The 21,602-nt window shown below is 35.6% G+C and overlaps 2 protein-coding genes and 1 long non-coding RNA gene across 3 annotated transcripts in view; all 3 read left to right on the top strand.

Annotated features, from left to right (window-relative positions):
- Positions 1–3,010: 3,010 nt before the first annotated feature.
- LOC141011508 (uncharacterized) lies at positions 3,011–6,246 on the top strand. Its single transcript, XM_073484671.1, has 6 exons — positions 3,011–3,314; positions 3,627–3,670; positions 3,894–4,182; positions 5,327–5,370; positions 6,129–6,183; positions 6,239–6,246. Exons 1-6 carry the CDS (start codon positions 3,011–3,013, stop codon positions 6,244–6,246), a joined length of 744 nt encoding a protein of 247 aa, XP_073340772.1.
- Positions 6,247–8,310: 2,064 nt separating this feature from the next.
- Positions 8,311–21,602, top strand: part of LOC141011507 (uncharacterized) — a 56,566-nt gene continuing 43,274 nt past the window's right edge. Inside the window, exons 1-5 of the mRNA XM_073484670.1 lie at positions 8,311–8,458; positions 9,015–9,043; positions 9,237–9,525; positions 10,428–10,478; positions 10,757–10,800. Coding sequence (XP_073340771.1) covers positions 8,311–8,458; positions 9,015–9,043; positions 9,237–9,525; positions 10,428–10,478; positions 10,757–10,800 — 561 coding nt within the window. The remainder of the gene's footprint in view (positions 8,459–9,014; positions 9,044–9,236; positions 9,526–10,427; positions 10,479–10,756; positions 10,801–21,602) is intronic.
- LOC141011778 (uncharacterized) lies at positions 15,949–17,572 on the top strand. Its single transcript, XR_012180363.1, has 3 exons — positions 15,949–16,041; positions 16,284–16,412; positions 17,543–17,572. It is a non-coding gene; the product is annotated as an uncharacterized lncRNA (long non-coding RNA).

Below are 21,602 nucleotides of genomic sequence, written 5' to 3'. Positions count from 1 at the left end.
GTTCAAGGAAAAGATCTCTTCTATGATATCCTGATTGAAAATCAGCCACTTCTTATAGGCGACCTCATGAGAATGGATGCTGAAGTGAGTAAATCTTAGTTATATAAATCATTATATTGGCAGTGTGGATAGTTTAGGTTGGGTCTCTCATGTTATCACTGTTTTAGGGGCTCAAATGGTGAATACAACTGAAGATCAAATTTTAAGTGAATATGATGTAAATTTTATAAAACTGCACAGTATATTGTTTCAGCATCGACATCACAGTGTCTGCAATAGTCACATTGCAGGACTTGTGATGTCAGCAAATGAACTGAAACACTTCCTGCTACAGCTTTTTTGTGGCTTGATACTGAAAGAAAACTCACATGGATCTTATTTTCCATAAACTAACCTACAAGAGAAGTCTGCCTGATAGAGCATCATCTACTCTGATTTAAGGGTTCTTGGATATGAAGAGTTTGTTGCTTGTGATTGACATGTGGGCTTTAAGTCACCAGTGTTTTTTGGTCAGTGGAGGAGAGATACACCAGGTTTCCTGGGCATCAGATCATGTTGTAAAGACGTGTCATTGTAGCCAGCTCATGGTAAAACTTGAGCCTTGCTTCCCCTGTCTGTGTCAGGAGCAGGAATCATCTGGTGGATGTATATTTTTCACAGTTGGTGTTTCTTAAGGAGTTGCTGGTCTGAGTGAAGCTGATTTTGAAGGGATCAGTGGTAAAACCTGGAGCAGACTTTTGAGTTGTCTTTCTTTTTGTGGCTGACCTGGATGGAAACTGAACTGTATTGGGGTTGTTGGACGCAGTATTTACCAACATTTACCACCATTTTAAGGGACTGAACTCTGTGATGAGTCTTTCACTCCGCCACACTCACAGCCACACCTGTACTGAATTGAGTTCTTGTCTTTTTGTTGTTGCAGTGCTGGTATTTGACTGCTTATTGATATTTGCTTTATTGTTTTGTGTTGTTTTACAGAGCTTTTTAATTTTAATTCCATAATATTTCATCATTGTATAACTCCTGTACTTTTCATTTCACAAAATTTCAAATTGATGAAAGAAAAAAAAAAATCCAATACACTGCAGCTCTGTGTATATATATATATATTTCTTCTGTCACCATTGTTTGGTTTGGTTGTGAAAAAGGTTCAAAATCTACTCTACTGTGCAGCAGGCAGAATATTTTCAAACTAACATGAATGGTTTTAATAATGCTCAAAATCATCTGCTGAGTGTTGACTATTATTTTAAGGTAAACCAAATTTTAAATATGGATTTGGTGTTCGCCTCATTGCAGTTTGAGACAATGTGAAGTCAGACTCATGAACTGGGTTTGCCTTAATGGAAAAGGACTAAAGTTAGTAAAGTTTGAAGTCTTACTTTAAAAGTGAGGACTACTCTGTGTTTACAGTTTCAGTATTTATCAGAGGAAAGTAGAATGACTTGTGTTGCTCTGCAAGGATCAATCTTTGGATCTGTTTAACTGACAATGTGACATATAAAAACAATATCATTACTTATTGTCTGGAATAGACAATAAGTATATTGTCTTCATTTGGTGTTTTAATAATGCCGGAGAGCGCTGTCCAACACTTCAGTCCAAAATGTGTTGAAATCTGCTGACTGTGATGATTCCTTTCATTTTAATCTATTTAGTGACCCACTGTGTGGAGGAATTAACAATCTGCCTTTACAGAACAAATATCAGTGTGTAATCGTGATGATTAAATAAGAAAAGCCAAATGTCAGTAAGTTTCCAGTCATGGTAGTAGATCACACAAACACCTTACATCCTGGACTGCATATACTGATATGATGTTATGTCCTTTTCATTTTCCAGGTAGAAAAAGTGTCCACTAAGAAGAGGCTTTGTGAAACATTGAATTATTTGAGTTCTGAGGAGCTTGAAAAATTCAAGTCACTCATTGATTTGGAGAAAGGTTTCCCACTCTTCTCAATTAGCAAACTGAAAGTGACAAACACACGGGACATCGTGGAGCTGATGGTGGAGACGTACAGTGTCACACAGTGTTCATGGTTGACCAGACATGTTTTAGAGAAGATGAACAGGACTGATCTGGTGCAGAGATTGATAGACACCAGCCCAGGAACCAAAGGTAAAGCAAAAAGGACAGAAATATGTGAAAAACAACAAACTGTCACACACTCACATGCAGCTCATATGTTTTATATTGTATTATGTACAGATACAAGAACAATTGGAAAATGGGGTAATATGTATAAAAAGCTTGTATTTTATATGTTCATAATTCTGGTGTTAAATCAATTACTAATAAGTGTTTTTTGATTTCTTCTCTTCTCAGAGAAACATCGGCCTTCACTGATGCAGAGAGTGAGTATGTCACATCACTCAGACTTCACACAGTGCAGCTTTTATCCAGTGGATGAAGATTGAAAATCATTTTCATCTTGAACATTACAATTGATGATAAACACAAAATTCTTTATCTCAAACAGTTTCCTCACAGAACTGAAGCTGATCAGGCTGCATAATGTGCACATGAGGTCTGAAGCCTGAATGTTATTAAAAAATAATGTTAAGAATATGTGTTATATCTACATCTAAGGAAATATATTGTACATTTTTTGTTTTTCTAACTTTGACAAAAAAAACTTTTTTACTTTAGAAGAAAAGATGCAATTGAGGTAATAAAAGCAACTCTGTTGTTAAACCAGGAGGCTCATACAGGTTTTATAACACAGACTGTAAAAGAGTTACACCCAGGCAGTGAAATAAAGTCATGAATCTTCTCATGAAAATAAAATACAGTTTGTAAAAAGAACAAAAAAACAGGTAAAGGTGATCAACTGGACAATTTATCCACTGTATCATTACTTTTTTATATGGCTGATGCTCTCTTACCACATCCACATTTCTAAAGCACAGACATTGATGAGATTAGAAAAGAAAAATCTGTAATCATCCTTGCTGAGAAACTGTACTTTTATCTCATGAACATTTTCTCTGAATTTATCAGGTGGAAACGATGGAGTCTGTCATAGAGCTGCTTTCAGAAACACTGACAGATTTGAGTAAAGCAGAGCTCGAGACGTTCAAGATCACCCTGCATCTAGTTTACCACAAGGGACACTCATCTGTCCTATTGATGCAGCAGAAAGCAAAAAACATCCCATTGGGCCTGCTGGATAAAGCAGACAAGCAGGGCACAGTGTGTTTAATGGTGGAGTACTATGGCCAACAGTCTGTGGAGAGGGCCAAAGAGATTTTAAAGACAATGAAAAGGACTGATCTGGTGCAGAGGTTGTCAGACAGCAGCTCAAGACCCAAAAGTAAGACAATAAAGACAAGACATGTTTATAATATATGTCCTCTTCTCTTTGCATTTTAAATAAAATAATTTATATTGTAGAGAAAACAAACATAAATCATAAATATATTTTAGGATTAATTATTATTAAAATCATTTCAGGAGAGGGAGAAAAATATCTGTGAAAAGTTAGATGTAACTTTTGATGAGCTTTGAGTTTAATTTTATGTTGAGTGTTTTGTTTTGAAATCTTTTTTTACAAAGCAGTCATGCCCGATGTATAATTAACAACAATAATTATTTTTAATTTCTTTCATTCTTTGTTTCTCTTCAGAAAAACTCTCTGTGGATGAACACCAGTCTGCACTGTTCAAAAAAGTGAGTAATATCATATCTGACCATGCAGAGTACAGTTTTTATTCAGTGAGATTCAGGTTTAAAATGAACTCAACATTAATGATGATTATTAAACCAAACATGAATTACATTTGATGTTTCTCACAGAACTGAAGCTGAGATGACACTGAGCTCAGTACTGTTCTTATATAAAACACATCTTAAAAGAAATAACGTTTTCTCTATGAACATGTACATTTTCCAGGCTGCGACGATGGGGGCTGTTAAAGAGCTGCTTTTGGAAACACTCAGTGATCTGAGTTATGAAGAGCAAAAGACCTTCACATTGTTTCTGCAGTTCACGTTCTTCCAGAGGAGCCTTCCACAGATTCCCTGGGGCAGACTGCAGAAGGAAGACATGGCAGAGTCACTGGTGGATGTGATGGTGGAGACATGCGGTCAAAAGTCTGTGGAGGTGACCAGGGAGGTTTTAATGGACATGAACCGGACTGATCTGGTGCAGAGGCTGTCAGAGACCAGCTCAGGACCCAAAGGTAAGATAGGAGGACAACTGTCACATTAATTCATAATAACAGACAAAGACACACTGTTACACAATCTTTTGAACTCTGGTGCAAAATATCAGATGAAGTTTATAATATAAATCAATGCAACAGCACCGTATAGACCTGCCATGACAGCAACAATACCAGAGAGTTGAATCATCACCTGTCAAACACAGTCGCAACAAACACTGAACCATAGAAACTTCACAGTTAGTTCTACGTTATCTTTAAAATAAAGGAATGACTTTTCCACTCTGAAAAAATATATACTTAATTTTTGAAGTGGCAAATCTAACTAATTCAATTTGCGGGTGCGAAATAATAAAATAATAATAATAAATATGAAATTAGACAGAGATTACTTCAGAGTTGAATATTTTGGATTTTGACTTTAAAGTCAAGATCTGAATGAATCTGAATCTTTGGTCCTTTTTTTGTAAATGTTGTGTTTTCAAAGGGCTCAACATCTTTTTATTGAAAACACTCTTCTTTATTGGGCCACATCTTGTTTGTTTTTGGTCCATTGAGTTCATTATTACCAGTCTTGTATTGTTAATGGCCTGATAGGAATTTATCTAATGTTGTCGACATAATTTTACATGAATCTGTTGAATTGTCTTTTTGTATGTCTTTGCTTTGACATACACTACACTCCACTGTGGAGAGAGATAGTCTGTGTAAGTTAATTAATCACAGTGTTTTCTCATTGATTCCCTCTGTGATCTCAGTAATCATGACCTCCTCCTGCCTTCAGTCCACACACCTGAAACTGAAACATTAAAGGTTTTTTATTCTCAGGACTCAGTATTATACTCAAGACAAGTACACATAAAGGTTACACACAGAGTATTTATTAATGAAAGGTAGGTGACCTATATAAATGAATGAAATGAGTCCTGTAGTTATTTTAATTCATATGTCAGTGTATGAACATTTAACACAGTTTAATAGATAATAAGAAAGTGTTTATCGGGAGAAACTTGTTATTGATTTTTTATGATGTTACGATTAAGTAGAGTTTCTGGGCACTTTACAATAAATCCTTAATATTAGAATCATTATAGTCACACAATCTGATTATGCTGTTAAATGAATCATTCATGAGTCTTTTTTATGTTTCCTCTCTCCTCAGAGAAACACTCTGTGGATGAAGATTGGCCTGCACTGATCCAGAAAGTGAGTGATGTCACATCTGTCTGACTTTAAACTTAAGCTAAGATAATTAATCTGTTAGCTGATCAACATTTTGATTATCAATAAATCAACTGAGTAATTTCTTTAAATAAAAGAAATGCCAAACACTCTCTGGTTCCAGCGTCTGTGAGGATCTTCTGCTTTGTAAACTGAATATCTTTGGGTTTTGGACTGTTGACCGAACAAAGCAAGACATTTGAATGCGTCACCTTGAAATTGTGATATGTACTGTTAGCGACATTTATTTTATTATAATTGTTTATAATAATGGTTATTTGCAGTGCTACTTTAAACAATACAGTTCTCATTGAATAGAAGTAGAATGAAATTAATCTTGAATATTATAAATGATGACTAAAAACAAATTATTTATTTTTATCTGAAGGTTTGTCAGAACTGAAGCTGCAGTCAGTTTGTTCTTGTGTTCACCTTATTTTAACTCTCAAAGAGTTAAAATAAAATGTCATGAACCTGTTAACAGAAATAAAATAACTGTAAAAGAAGATAAAGTAAATGGATTTGGTTACACTAGAAATGTATACATGTATACAAGTGGTTTGAAATAAAACAGGTATATGTGATCAATTGAAATAAATGTTATCACTTTGTGCTGATGTACTCTTACCATATCCACATTTCTTAAACACAGACATTGATGAGATGTGAACAGAAAGATTTGTAATCATCCTTGCTGAGAAATCACACTTTAATCTAATGAAAATTTTCTCTGAATTTAACAGGTGGAATCGATGGAGTCTGTTATAGAGCTGCTTTTGGAAACACTGAAAGATTTGAGCGATGCAGAGCTCAAAGAGTTTAAAGATACACTGTTGAGTCAAACTGACTTCAGCTTCCTAAACTCTGCATTAATGCTGCTAACACAGACAACACACGTGCAGGACACAGTGTTTATAATAGTGCTGAATTACAGCCAACAGTCTGTGGAGAAGACAAAGGATATTTTAAAGATGGTGAAGAGGACTGATCTGGTGCAGAGGTTGTCAGACAGCAGCTCAGGATCCAAAAGTAAGACAATAAAGATAAAAACATGTTAAAATCATGTAACTGGTATATAACATGTCTGAGTTTATAAACTTTGTCTTCCATTTACATTATAAATGATAATAGTTTTAATGTAGAGAAGACATCAGCTGATGTACAGAATATATTATGACTAAGAGAGTGGGTAGAAATGACAATTTATATGCCACTGTTGAGGAGGTTTAACTGTAATTTTGTGTTTTGTTTATTTTCATGAGGCAATATTGCCTGATCATTTTAATTTTAAGCTGTTAGACCAGTCATCAGTTATGAGTGACTTTCTACCTCTTCTCTCCTCAGAGAAACACTCTGCAGATGAACACCGCTCTGCACTGATCCACAAAGTGAGTAATGTCACATCTGACTTCATACAACACAGCTTTCCTTCGACAGCTGTTAAAAATGATCATCATATTTAACATTTTAAATAATGATACGACCCACACTAATGATTTATTAATTACATGTTTATTCATCACAGAACTGAAGCTGCATTCAGGCCGAGCTCTTAATTTAATATAATAATGAAATGATATCTTTACCACTGAGATTAAACTCAGGATCTTTCCTGAATTTTAATTGTTTTTCATTTAGAAAAGTTCATTCATCAGAAACATCTGTTTATTGTACTTTAAACCATTTCCAAAGCATAAAGGAAATATATGACATGAAATAATGAAAACATTTTCTTTGAGCCACTGTGACTTAATTCAGTGTTTGTGAGAAGATGTGCAGCCTGTAAATTAAAATAAAATAAAAACCAGCTCATAAGACTTAAAGCGAAGCCAGAAACAGTAATCCTCTTTTGCTTTGTACATTGTGTTACTTAAAATAAATGAATAAATAGACCAGGTCAACGTACTAATCAATAAAAAAAGTTCACATACTCCGATCAATCAACAGCGATTACCAAATGGATCAATAACTTGTGTGATCCAGCTGAAACACCCACGTTAATAATAACATTGACAAGCTTCAAAGAGACACATTTCTAATTGTCCCCATTGGATTAAATAAATGTCTCATGAATGTCTTGATTATTTCAGGTAGCAACATTAGCAGCCGTTCAACAGCTGCTTTTGGAAACTCTGAATGATTTGAGTGACATGGAGCTCAAGAAATTCAAGAAGATTCTGAGGTCGATTGTCTCCCAGAAGAACCTCCCACATATCTCATGGGTGTTAAGTTTTGCAGCAGACAGAGCAGTAACAGTGAATCAGATGGTTCAGACCTACGGCCAACAGTCTGTGGAGTTAACCAGGGAGGTTTTCATGGACATGAAGAGGTTGTCAAAGCCCAGCTCAGGACTCATAGGTAAGACTAAGAAGACGAAAAGTGTCTCATGAAGGTCTAATAAATACATTTTATAATTCAAAATAAAAAAAACATAAGGGATGGACATGGATCAATAAATCATTAATGAAATAATCAAATCAACAACTCACACTGTCTCAACTAACATTGTTTATGATTATGTATCATTTTGCTGTGAAATTTTAAATTTGTATTTCTTTTTAAAGTAAGTGAACCTGATTGTTGATTATACTCTTTTTGTGTAATTAGATTATAACCCTCTGAGTCAATTTTTTATTTCTTTCCTCCTCAGAGAAACACTCTGTGGGTAAACATCCACCTGCATCATCTGAGAGAGTGAGTTTGACTTTACACATCACAGCTTTCATTCAATAAATGTAGGGTGAAAAAGTAAGTTATATAAATGTCCCCTGTTTATATTAAATCCATCAGGAAGTGTCTGTGACACTGCTTCAGGAGAAGCTTTTGGAAACGCTGGAAGATTTCAGTCTCTGGGATCTGGAAAAATTCAAGCATGTCCTGCTGAACACTGAAATGAAGGAAGGCCAAGAAATCCCAAGACACCGAATGGAGACTGCAGACAGAGTTCAGACAGTGGAGCTGATGGTGGAGCTCTACGGCCAACACTCTGAGGAGGTGATCAGGGAGGTTTTCAATAAGATGAACAGGAGAGATCTGGTACAGAGGCTGTCAGACATCAGCTCAGGATCTGAAGGTAGGCTGTGGGAAAAAAACTATATTTGAATGTCAGAAATCTGGTATGCAGATTGTGGTCTGTATCATTTTAAGCTAAGTTCAAACTTTTAGTCCTGATTTTCTAGTCACTGACGGTTTTTGGAGATCTAACTTGACAAAAAGCCCTACATCAGAGTTATGTGCTAATTAACATAGATGGGTGTTAATACATCAAGTATCTTGTCATAAATCAAAATAAAATACCAAGTACGAGGATGAGAAAATGTATTTTATTAAAAGGTAAGTAATATGTCATTTTGAAATACAAAAATAAATTCTCTACAAACTGGTATTATCACATTTTGGGCATTTTGTAGCCTTGACATGGGTCCGTTTTTAACCCACCTACATTGAAAAGTGTAAACAAGCTTCGCAATTTACTGCGTGGTTGGATATTTAAAACAGGCTGAACTTGAGTTTGTTCAAAAAAAGTGTTGAGGACAGTGGCTGCTGATAAATGCTGCATAGTATTATTGAATTTAAATGAAGAGTTTGACTTTTAAGGATGTATGTTTTTTAATTTCTTCTTTCCTCAGAGAAACATCGGCCTTCACTGATGCAGAGAGTGAGTATGTCACATCACTCAGACTTCACACAGTGCAGCTTTTATCCAGTGGATGAAGATCAAAATCATTTTCATCTTGAACATTACAATTGATGATAAACACAAAATTCTTTATCTCAAACAGTTTCCTCACAGAACTGAAGCTGATCTTAAAAGAAATAACGTTTTCTCTATGAACATGTACATTTTCCAGGCTGCGACGATGGGGGCTGTTAAAGAGCTGCTTTTGGAAACACTCAATGATCTGAGTTATGAAGAGCAAAAGACCTTCACATGGTTTCTGCAGTTCACGTTCTTCCAGAGGAGCCTTCCACAGATTACCTGGAACAGACTGCAGAAGGGAGACATGGTAGAGTCACTGGTGGATGTGATGGTGGAGACATGCGGTCAAAAGTCTGTGGAGCTGACCAGGGAGGTTTTAATGGACATGAACCGGACTGATCTGGTGCAGAGGCTGTCAGAGACCAGCTCAGGACCCAAAGGTAAGATAGGGGGACAACTGTCACATTAATTCATAATAACAGACAAAGACACACTGTTACAAAATCTTTTGATCTCTGGTGCAAAATATCAGATGAAGTTTATAATATAAATCAATACAACAGCACCGTATAGACCTGCCATGACAGCAACAATACCAGAGAGTTGAATCATCACCTGTCAAACACAGTCGCAACAAAAACTGAACCATAGAAACTTCACAGTTAGTTCTACGTTATCTTCAGAATAAAGGAATGACTTTTCCACTCTGAAAAATATATACTTAATTTTTGAAGTGGCAAATCTAACTAATTCAATGTACTGGTACAAAAAATAAAATAATAATAATAATAAATATGAAATTAGACAGAGATTACTTCAGAGTTGAATATTTTGGATTTTGACTTTAAAGTCAAGATCTGAATGAATCTGAATCTTTGGTCCTTTTTTTGTAAATGTTGTGTTTTCAAAGGGCTCAACATCTTTTTATTGAAAACACTCTTCTTTATTGGGCCACATCTTGTTTGTTTTTGGTCCATTGAGTTCATTATTACCAGTCTTGTACTGTTAATGGCCTGATAGGAATTTATCTAATGTTGTCGACATAATTTCACATGAATCTGTTGAATTGTCTTTTTGTGTGTCTTTGCTTTGACGTACACTACACTCCACTGTGGAGAGAGATAGTCTGTGTAAGTTAATTAATCACAGTGTTTTCTCATTGATTCCCTCTGTGATCTCTGTAATCATGACCTCCTCCTGCCTTCAGTTCACACACCTGAAACTGAAACATTAAAGGCTTTTTATTCTCAGGACTCAGTATTATACTCAAGACAAGTACACATAAAGGTTACACACAGAGTATTTATTAATGCAATAACAGTTGTCATTAACTGTGTTGCAGCTGCTGCAGGTTCGTCAGCTGAAGTGTTTGGTGTGAATACCACAGAGAAAGGTAGGTGACCTATATAAATGAATTAATGTGTGAAATGAGTCCTGTAGTTATTTTAATTCATATGTCAGTGTTTGAACATTTAACACAGTTTAATAGATAATAATAAAGTGTTTATCAGGAGAAACTTGATATTGATTTTTTTATGATGTTACTATAAAGTAGATTTTCTGGACATTTTACAATAAATCTTTAATATTAGAATCATTATAGTCACACAGTCTGATTATGTTGTTAAATGAATCATTCATGAGTCTTTTTTATGTTTCCTCTCTCCTCAGAGAAACACTCTGTGGATGAAGATTGGCCTGCACTGATCCAGAAAGTGAGTGATGTCACATCTGTCTGACTTTAAACTAAAGCTAAGATAATTAATCTGTTAGCTGATCAACATTTTGACAATTAATACATCAACTGAGTAATTTTTTTAAATAAAAAAGATGCCAATCACTCTCTGGTTCCAGCATCTATGAGGATCTTCTGCTTTTCTCTGTTTTGTGACATTATAAACTGAATATCTTTGGGTTCTGGGCTGTTGGCCGAACAAAGCAAGACATTTGAAGACATCACCTTAGACTAGAGGATTTAAGTAAATCAATTTGATATCACAAGGAAGAAAGAACTGTATACACATAATAAAAACAGGTATATGTGATCAGTTGAAATAAATGTTATCACTTTGTGCTGATGTACTCTTACCATATCCACATTTCTTAAACAGAGACATTGATGAGATGTGAACAGAAACATTTGTCATCATCCTTGCTGAGAAACTGTATTTTAATCTCATGAACATTTTCTCTGAATTTAACAGGTGGAATCGATGGAGTCTGTTATAGAGCTGCTTTTGGAAACACTGAAAGATTTGAGCGATGCAGAGCTCAAGAGGTTTAAATATACCCTGTTGATTCAAATCGACTACATGAAACACTTCCCATACAGCCCATTAATGCTGCGATCACAGACAACACACGTGCAGCACACAGTGTTTATAATAGTGCTGAACTACAGCCAACAGTCTGTGGAGAAGACAAAGGAGATTTTAAAGAGGGTGAAGAGGACTGATCTGGTGCAGAGGTTGTCAGACAGCAGCTCAGGATCCAAAAGTAAGACGATAAAGATAAAAACATGTTAAAATCATGTAACTGGTATATAACATGTCTGAGTTTATAAGCTTTGTGTTCTATTTACATTATAAATGATAATAGTTTTAATGTAGAGAAGACACATCAGCTGGTGTACAGAATATATTATGACTAAGAGAGTGGGTAGAAATGACAATTTATTTGCCACAGTTGAGGAGGATTAACTTTTTTTGTGTTTTGTTTATTTTCATGAGGCAATATTGCCTGATCATTTATAATTTAAAGCTGTTAGACCAGTCATCAGTTATGAGTGACTTTCTACCTCTTCTCTCCTCAGAGAAACACTCTGCAGATGAACACCGCTCTGCACTGATCCACAAAGTGAGTAATGTCACATCTGACTTCATACAACACAGCTTTCCTTCGACAGCTGTTAAAAATGATCATCATATTTAACATTTTAAATAATGATACGACCCAAACTCATGATTTATTAATTATATGTTTATTCATCACAGAACTGAAGCTGCATTCAGGCCGAGCTCTTAATTTAATATAATAATGATATGATATCTTTACCACTGAGATTAAACTCAGGATCTTTCCTGAATTTTAATTGTTTTTCATTTAGAATCAAAAGTTTATCCATCAGAAACATGTTTATTGTACTTTAAACCTTTTTTAAAGCATAAAGGAAATATATGACATGAAATAATGAAAACATTTTCTTTGAGCCACCGTGACTTATTTCAGTGTTTGTGAGAAGATGTGCAGCCTGTGAATTAAAATAAAATAAAAAAAACAGTTTATAAGACTTAAAGCGAAACCAGAAACAGTAATACTCTTTTGCTTTGTACATTGTGTTACTTAAAAAAATAAATCAATAGATCAGGTGAACATACTAATCAATCAATAAAAAAGTGCACATACTGCGATCAATCAACAGCGATTACTAAATGGATCAATAACTTGTGTGATCCAGCTGAAACACCCACGTTTATAATAACATGGACAAGCTTCAAAGAGACACATTTCTAATTGTCCCCATTGGATTAAATAAATGTCTCATGAATGTATTGATTATTTCAGGTAGCAACAATAGCAGCTGTTCAACAGCTGCTTTTGGAAACTCTGAATGATTTGAGTGAGAAGGAGCTCAAGAAATTCAAGAAGATTCTGAGGTCGATTGTCTCCCAGAAGAACCTCCCACATATCTTATGGGCGTTGACTCATGCAGCAAACAGAGCAGTAACAGTGAATCAGATGGTTCAGACCTACGGCCAACAGTCTGTGGAGTTAACCAGGGAGGTTTTCATGGACATGAAGAGGACTGATGTGGTTCAGAGGTTGTCAAAGCCCAGCTCAGGACTCATAGGTAAGACTAAGAAGACAAAAAGTGTCTCATAAAGGTCTCATAAATACATTTTATAATTCATAATAAGAAAAACATAAGGGATGGGCATGGATCAATAAATCATTAATGAAATAATCAAATCAACTCACACTGTCTCAACAAAAACTGAATGTTGTTAGTTTAACGAGGTTCGTATTTGTTTCGGGCTTTTGTATTTGATTGTTTTAGATTGTGAAAGTGTTTATGATTATGTATCATTTTGCAGTGATTTTTTTAATTTTTATTTCTAAGTGAGTGAACCTTATTAAAGTTGATTATAGTCTTTTTGTGTAATTAGATTATAACCCTCTGAGTCCATTTTTATTTCTTTCCTCCTCAGAGAAACACTCTGTGGGTAAACATCCACCTGCATCATCTGAGAGAGTGAGTTTGACTTTACACATCACAGCTTTCATTCAATAAATGTAGGGTGAAAACATCCTCATCTTGAACATTTTAAATGACGATACAAAGGACACCAAATGTTATAAAGTGGATATTTCTCTCACAGCACTAAGTGATTATTTGTTAGAGAAAACAAGAATATGTTGTGTTAGATCAGGTGGTAGTAATCAGTTTATAGGAATTAAAAAGGAAAATGATGAGGAAAATCCTTTTTCTTTTTTTTTTGCTTTGATGTTGCTAAAGAAAAAAATACACAACGATAAGTTTGTGTTTGTAAAAAACAACAACAACAACAAAAACAAACACATGTCTGTACTGTATCCATCAGGAAGTAACCATGACATCACTTCAGGAGAAGCTTTTGGAAACGCTGGAAGATTTCAGTCTCGGGGATCTTGAGAAATTCAAGCATGTCCTGCTGAACACTGAAATGAAGGAAGGCCAAGAAATCCCAAGACACCGACTGGAGACTGCAGACAGAGTTCAGACAGTGGAGCTGATGGTGGAGCTCTACGGCAAACAGTCTGAGGAGGTGATCAGGGAGGTTTTCAATAAGATGAACAGGAGAGATCTGGTGCAGAGGCTGTCAGACATCAGCTCAGGATCTGAAGGTAGGCTGTGGGAATTTTTTTTTTTAAATTAAATTAATTATTATTATATCAATATTTGAATGTCAGAAATGTCAAATGCAGATTGTGGTCTGTATCATTTTAAGCTGAGTTCAAACTTTTAGTCGGGATTTTTTAGTCACTGACGGTTTTTGGAGATCTAACCCGACAAACAGCCCTACATCAGAGTTTTGTGCTAATTAACATAGATGGGTGTAAATACATCAAGTATCTTGTCATAAATCAAAATAAAATACAAAGTACGAGGATGAGAAAATGTATTTTTTTAAATGTAAGTAATATGTCATTTTAAAATCCAAAAAGAAATTCTCTAAAAACTGGTATTATCACATTTTGGGCATTTTGTAGCCTTGACATGGGTCTGTTTTTAACCCACCTACATTGAAGTGTGATACAGTACAAAATATAAAAATACAAAGTGTTTCATTTTGCCAATCTTTTTTTCTTCAGATTTTTGACAAAATGGTTCACTGTTCTCAGTTTTGTATTTTGAGAAGCTGAGCTATCAAGAAACCTGTTTAAACTATTGGGCAAAAGAGTATCCTGTCGATTAATTTCTCAATAAATCAATTAGTTGTTTGGTCTATAAAATGTCAGTAAATGGTGAAAAATTCAGTTTACTGTTACAGAGGAGTAACTGGAAACAGAAAACATTTTCTCATTTAAGAGGCTGGAATCAGAGAATTTGGACCCTTTCCCTCTTAAAAAGTTATTCAGATCAATAAATTGATTATCAAAGTAGTTTCAATGTTTCGTTGCTCTGATTGGTTGGAGGTCTATCCCATTGCATCCAGAAGCATTTTGTCTGTGCCCGTTGATAACACCCTTTGAAATGGAAAATGAGCGAAGAGATTCCCGACTAATCGGATTTGTGAATTGGTCTGGGGATGCCTGGCTAGCAGAGCTATGTAGAATATAGTGTTATACCAGAAAAAAAATATGAGAAGTCACCATATAAGTTTATATATTAACATGACGTTGTTTAAAGAAAATCCTATGTGTCTTCACAAGGTCCTTCAAGAAGCCTTGAGCATGAGGACTGTGGAAGTGCAATGGTAATACCTTGTATTCATTAAATTGTTCAGTTTATTTGCTCATTTACGTGATGCTGCAAAACAAGTCCTTTCCACTTACTTGTAAAATGATTGTGCTCTGCAGCAGGACTCCAGTGACTGGACTAAACTTGAACCTGAAGTGAACAGTACAGACGCAGATGAGGCTCCAACTTACAGGTAAAAATAACATCATAAATACTGCGTCACAGTAAACTGGAACTAGAGGAAATATTAAGATTGCTTCTTGAAATTCATCACACAAAGAACACTAAAATCTTTCTGTGTGCTGTTACTGGTTATATCAATGTAAACATAAGGCACATTTATGTACATTTGTTCCATTGTGCCCATAAAACAATATTTTTGTAAACATACACAAACTCACTTGTTTTGTTTCCCACGACTTAGCCTTCAGTCTGAAGCAGGAAACTTTGAATGCAGTGTCTCTGGTTTGCGCTGGGTCTGTAAGGACAAGGTCAGTTTCAAGTACCAGTTTTGCTCTTGGGAGGAACCTATGGAGAGGATGGAAAGGATCAGATACATGCCTGCTGGTCCACTAATTAACATCACAGCAATTGTTGGGAAATTAGTTGAAGTATACCTGCCACACTGGATCTGCATAGGTAAGTGGACATGAAGACAACAGTAAAGATAGAATGTATGAACTTTTAGATTTATGCTAACTTGTACAGAAACTAATGCAATCCTTTTCTTCTCACTGATTGTGTATTTTTATTTTGTGCAGATGACAACCCTAAAATATTAAAAAGGTTTGCAGTCTTACACATCGATGACTGTGGAGATGTTGTGGAAAAAGTCTCAGAGGTCACATCGTCCCATGTCAAATTATCCGAACCAATTTTTTCTCCAAGAGCGGTTCTGATGAAAGTTGGCTTTCCTGTGAAAATAAGCTGTGATGTGTTAATATACTATCAACCCTACACACCATTCCTCAAACTCCATGTTTACCTGATCCCACATGATCCTGCTCTGCAACAGGTTATTGAATATCTTACAGTCATGCACAAGAAAAAATAAGTGAAATCATGAGAATAATGTCTTAATATATTGTGAGAAAGTTATAAAAATAAAAATGTTGATTTTTCTTCTTTTTTAAATTTTTTTTTTACAAAATGTAACAGTTGTGTTGTGTTTTTTTCTGAATGTACCTTAAAACACGGATGACAGTGTTTGCAACTGTAACCATAAGAGCTTTGTGCTTATATTTATTTATTTTCCAGACACTGACCAAGAGGAAATTCTCAGAAGGATACAAAAAAATCCAGAAGTCGCGCCCAGACATTTACCTGAAAATGCAGCAGGGTTTTAATCTTGCAGCAGACATGGACACAGTCAAAATTCTCCCAAAGGTAAGAGTTGCACTGTCAGTCAAAATTAAATCTGTGTACATGTTGAATTGTGGCTCATATTAGAATTAAACAGCTAAATTGAACTTGGATTGTTTTTTAGATGTTTCACACTGTGACACACTGTCATTTCTCTAAAAGATAAATACAACGAGAAATATCTATTAAAAAAAACAAAAAACAATCCAGTCCTTTAACAACACTTTCTGCTGGTATGAAAGTATTTCCAGAATCCTCAAAGGCTATCTGGGCCTGGGTCACTGTTTCCTAATCCAAACAATAAAATAAAATAAAATTAAAACATAAAATTATGGATATACTTCACAACTTCACAACATGTCATAAAGACAGAAGAAAAAGCCAAGGTACAGCGACTAGGATGTGCCGATACAGCCACGTGAGCACCAACTGGGCTTTCAACATTGATGTTTAATTGTAAACTGGATTATATTTCTTCTGACGTCTAAGACATCCTGTTAGCCCTCTTTTCAACCAGCCAAAGTGTGGATACAACATCGACATGTCACAAAACTCGAAATTGTGTCATTATTTTAATCATTATTAGTTGGTGGAAAGAGAGATGTTAAGATGTGTGAAGATATTTCTCTAAAGATGCATTGCACTGGTACTCATGCGCAAGTACTAGGCACAGTGGTGGTACAAATGAAGACATGATTTCAACACTAATTCAGAATATTATTGACTAAGATTTTTAAAACACATTCAAACGTCTTCTGGATGTAGTTTGATTTGCTGCTTAATACTGTAAACTGCTTTTCTGACAGTATTTTTAGCAGGTTTACTCACGCTTTAAAAAACCCACTTATACTGTACATACCTATTTTGGTGTAAAAGTGGCACCAATACAAATACGTCCAAATTTCTCAGTCGAATGTCAGTATTGCAAATCCCGGTGAAATATGGTCGAAATGTGAGCGTTTAATTGTCTTCAAATAGTCGGTGAAAAAATGTCACTTTCAAACCTGTTTTGAACATCTTTCCACCAGTAACCATTGCTGTTTAAATGTCTTTTCAATGGAAATCTGCTCACTGGGAGGGTAGCAAACACTTACATTACTAACTAACTAACTAACTAACTAACTAACTTTCTCTCCCTTGTATGTTTTACACAGAGAATAACTCTCAGATATGATAGCCAAGACCCAAATTTCTATGAAGTGTTCATTGAGAAGCCAGGGAGGAACTTCTACCTTAACCTCTCACACATAAGTAAGGGTGGACGACAGTATGAACTAGTATGGACCTGTGAAATTCGCAAAGGTTGGTGGCTATTAAATAATATTACCTACACTATATGAAAACGATAATGCATTCTTTCTTGTGCTTATAGTAATTTCTTGAATTGACCATTTTATGCAGAAAATAGGAGCAACAAATGAAAAAGAGCCAAGTCCCATTTTATGTCCAAACATAAAAATCTGAATGAATATGGACTTGCTGCTCAGCAGGTGTAATGGTTTTGTTCTAACAGTTTGATCTATGTGTTTACCCACCATTTAATACATGATAATGAGGGAAAAGTAAACTTCATTCCATGAATAGTCAAAAACCCATAAAGTGCTCTTAGTATGGGCTATATGGCAGTATGGGTACTGGGAAAGACCCAGTACACAACAAAATACAACTACAGTTTGTAATAATGGTATTTGTGTGGGATCTACTAAGCTTCCCTCACAAAAGGCACCACAGGCCTGTACTATGAAGCAGTATTTGTGGTTAGCAAGGTAACTTCGGGATTAACTCTGAGTTTTCAGGGCTACAATTTTGGCTAAGTCATGCTGCACACCTAACCATAAGTATACATCTAAGCAACATTAAGGTAATAGAATACACAAATACAATTCTAGTCAGACCTACACGTGCCCTAATGATGGGGCAGTGATATTATAAGCCTACACACAGTTGAAGATTTTTTGCAACTGTGTTTTAGCCTGGATTATGTGTTTAACTTCTATTTGTCTAATATTATAGTTTGATCTTCATTTATAACGTATTCTGCTCTGCTGCCATTATACTCTTCCATGTTTGTGATTGGTTAGAGGCTGCAAACACAAGCCCTTTTATGTGAATGCGCTCATGGCGAGAAAACTGATCGTGTTTGTTGGGATTAGTGAAGCCAGATAATGGAAACATATCCTGGGTATGCTGAGGACGCTTCGTAGAACAGGCCTCTGGTGGGGTTTGGTGCCCATAACTACTACTGTCCCTTTATGAATAAAATATAAATGATTGAAAGTGCCTCCCTGCTGGCAGCCACAGTATCAGAGCAAAGGCAATGAAAAACACCTAATGTTCTTCCCTTATTTTATTTAGCTAAAATGTCCTTTTTTAGCTTTTGTTCTGTCTTTATTTTGTTTTTTTCTGCATTTTATTTCAGATGACTATCAAAACTCTGCTTGTTATGAAGGTAAGATGTTGCATATGAAGTTTTTCAAATGTTTTAAACTGAAGAAACGAGTGAAGGATTTTGTACTGCAGGCTTTTAGCTCTATCTGGTGCAGTTTATGTATTGCTCATTGTTAAATAAACAAAAAAAGATGGACCTTTTTTCAAGGGGGTCCTCAACACAAATATATATATACAAATTACAATACATAAAAGAAAGCAACACAAAAGCTCCCCGGGCCTGGCCAGTTCCACACCCACTGATTCCCCTAAAAATGTCCAAATACATACAGTGAACATACACATACCCATTCAAAGCTATACAATTATTTACATGCACATTAGAAATAATTGATTACCGTTTACCACAGTGTGACGTAAAGGAGAGCAGCAGGCTAAGGGCCTTTGTTTTAGCTGATACCGATCCTCGGGACATCTTTACGTCACACCAGTTGTACTCATTTAGGAAATGGCTGCCTAAAAAGATGTTTAACAAGATCGCTACCTTGATGTGTGCTGTTGATTGTGAGCTCAGATTCTATGTGTGAAAGGAGCCACACAGATTTGTCCTGTGCTTTTGTGTAAAATCTGGCAGTTGGGGGTCTTTTCACATAAAATACGTGATAGTTTCACAAATTTCCCCGTTTGTGGGACTAATAAAGGAATTCTGAGTTTCAAGATTATATTTGCTTTGTTGGTCATGTTGTAATAAAAGTGTTTATGAATCAAGAAAGCCTGATACAAAATGTTTGTTAAATCACGTTAAATCAATTCTTCAACATGTTTTCTTTCCTCTCTCGTCAGCCAAACAATCTGTGGATGAACACCTGTCTGAACTGATGCAGAAAGTGAGTGATGTCACATCAGTCTGACTTTACACAACACATTCATTCATTCATTCTTTCATTTATTATTTCATTCATTCAATAAGATGCAGGTCTAACATCATCCACTGTTTTAAATTGTAATGCAAATTAAACACATGATTTAAACTGGATGGCTCTAACAAAACTGATGCTGCATTCAGGTGAGCTTTGATATTATCCACTAACGTTAAAGTGAAATCATATCCCTTTGTTTATGTGAATTCTTCAGGGAGCAACAATCACAACAGACAGAGAGAGGCTTTTGAATGTGCTGGGACAGTTGAAACAAGAGGAATTCAAAGAATTCAAGTGGTTCCTGCAGGACAGCGGCATCCTGACAGGCCTCCCATGCATCCCACCTCACCGACTGGAGAAGGGAGACATGTTGGACGTGGTGGATCTGATGCTGCAGACCTACAGCCAACAGTCTGTGGACTTGACCAAGAAGGTTTTTCAGAAAATAAACAGGAATGATCTGGTGCAGAAGCTGTAAGACATCAGCTTTCATTTAATAGATGCTGGCTGAAACTCATCTGCACCTTGAACTGATGAATTATGATGCAAAACATAATGTAATTTGTCAGGTAACAGACCGGAGGCTGTATTCAGGTTTGTCTCCTCAGACACAATGTCCACATGTTTTCTTGGATACAGTAACAGTACTGCGATCTCTAGCACAAAGGAGGAAGTGTTAATATGTAAGCACATGTACATTATTCAGAGGTTTTTATTCATGTCAGTCAAACTGAATTTCTAAAGTTTTTAAACTTGAATAGTGAAATTATTGTAACTCTTTTTAAGCATGAAAACAATGCAGCAGTCAAAATACTGTAAATACTTCAGTTTCTGTTATAGCAGAAGCTGTTCTAATAACGCTGTATTAAAAGTAGGATTCAAACAGGATGAATTACTCTGCTTCTTCTCCTCCTGTGTTTCAGTCATATTTTGAATTATTTGAGGTTTCTGACTTGACTGAAAAAACGTCATAATACCTACTTGTCTCACATTTTAATTCAAGATAAATATTTGATTAGTCATTAAATTACATATAGTATTAACCTTAATGTATTTTTTATTCTTGTTTATTATATATTTTTAAATGTTTGTCTTTTTATAATACCTTATTTTTTTACTGTATATTTGTCTTAAACTTTCTGATGTCTTACATAAAGCACTTTGAAATACCTTGTTGTTGAAAGGTGTTATAAAAATTCAATAATGCTGCATATGAATGTTCTGTATAATTGGAATTAATCAGGTTACAACAACGGCAGCCGTTAACTGTTTGCTGAATGAGGATCATTCAAAATGTTTTGTATTTTAAAATCTGTTAAAATTTGAGTTTGTGAAGCGAGAAAAATGTGTAATACAAAAATCTAGTGAAGTTTAACAGGTAAGTCTTTATTCTGGTCGGTGATGATTACAGTATGTTTTCCTTTGGCCAGACTCTTCTGTTAAAAATGTCTGATTGTTCAGCCTGTTGCAACTTTTATCAACATAATCAATATTAAAACAGGTCACACAACTCGTCTACAGTACATCAGTTTTTTTTCACAACGCCACTGAGCAGCTTTCATAGGAATGACCTCTAACGCTGTGTCCAGATTTGTTGTAACGTCCTTGCTTTCCCATCCCCGCCTGCCGTGTCTTGTAGTCCCAAAAGTTATAGTCCTGGTCAGAGCCGCTGTAAATCACCTCCGTACCGTATCCCCTGTTGTCAAAGTGACCTCAGTTGCTTTTGGAGGCTGTGCTCAGTCCCAGTTTGGTGTCAGCTGTGATCACTCTTACATCAGGCAGCCAAACTCAGCTGAGATGGACCCCGTCGCCTGCTGTGACTCCCCTGGGATCAGTCTAGAAAAACTCTAGGGCCATGAGCTAATTAACCAACAGTAGCCAACTAGTGAAAGCTATTTTATTGAGT

This window comes from Pagrus major, chromosome 17, assembly GCF_040436345.1.
Source record: "Pagrus major chromosome 17, Pma_NU_1.0".
In the NCBI taxonomy this organism is placed as follows: Eukaryota; Metazoa; Chordata; class Actinopteri; order Spariformes; family Sparidae; genus Pagrus; species Pagrus major.
This window is presented reverse-complemented; position numbering and strand designations above follow the sequence as displayed.

Coding starts and splice junctions, on each gene's coding strand:
- LOC141011508 (XM_073484671.1), top strand. CDS start 3,011: ATGGAGTCTGTCATAGAGCTGCTTTCAGAAACACTGACAGATTTGAGT. Junction 4,183..5,326: donor GACCAGCTCAGGACCCAAAG/GTAAGATAGGAG, acceptor CTCTCTCCTCAG/AGAAACACTCTGTGGATGAA. Junction 5,371..6,128: donor GGCCTGCACTGATCCAGAAA/GTGAGTGATGTC, acceptor TGAATTTAACAG/GTGGAATCGATGGAGTCTGT.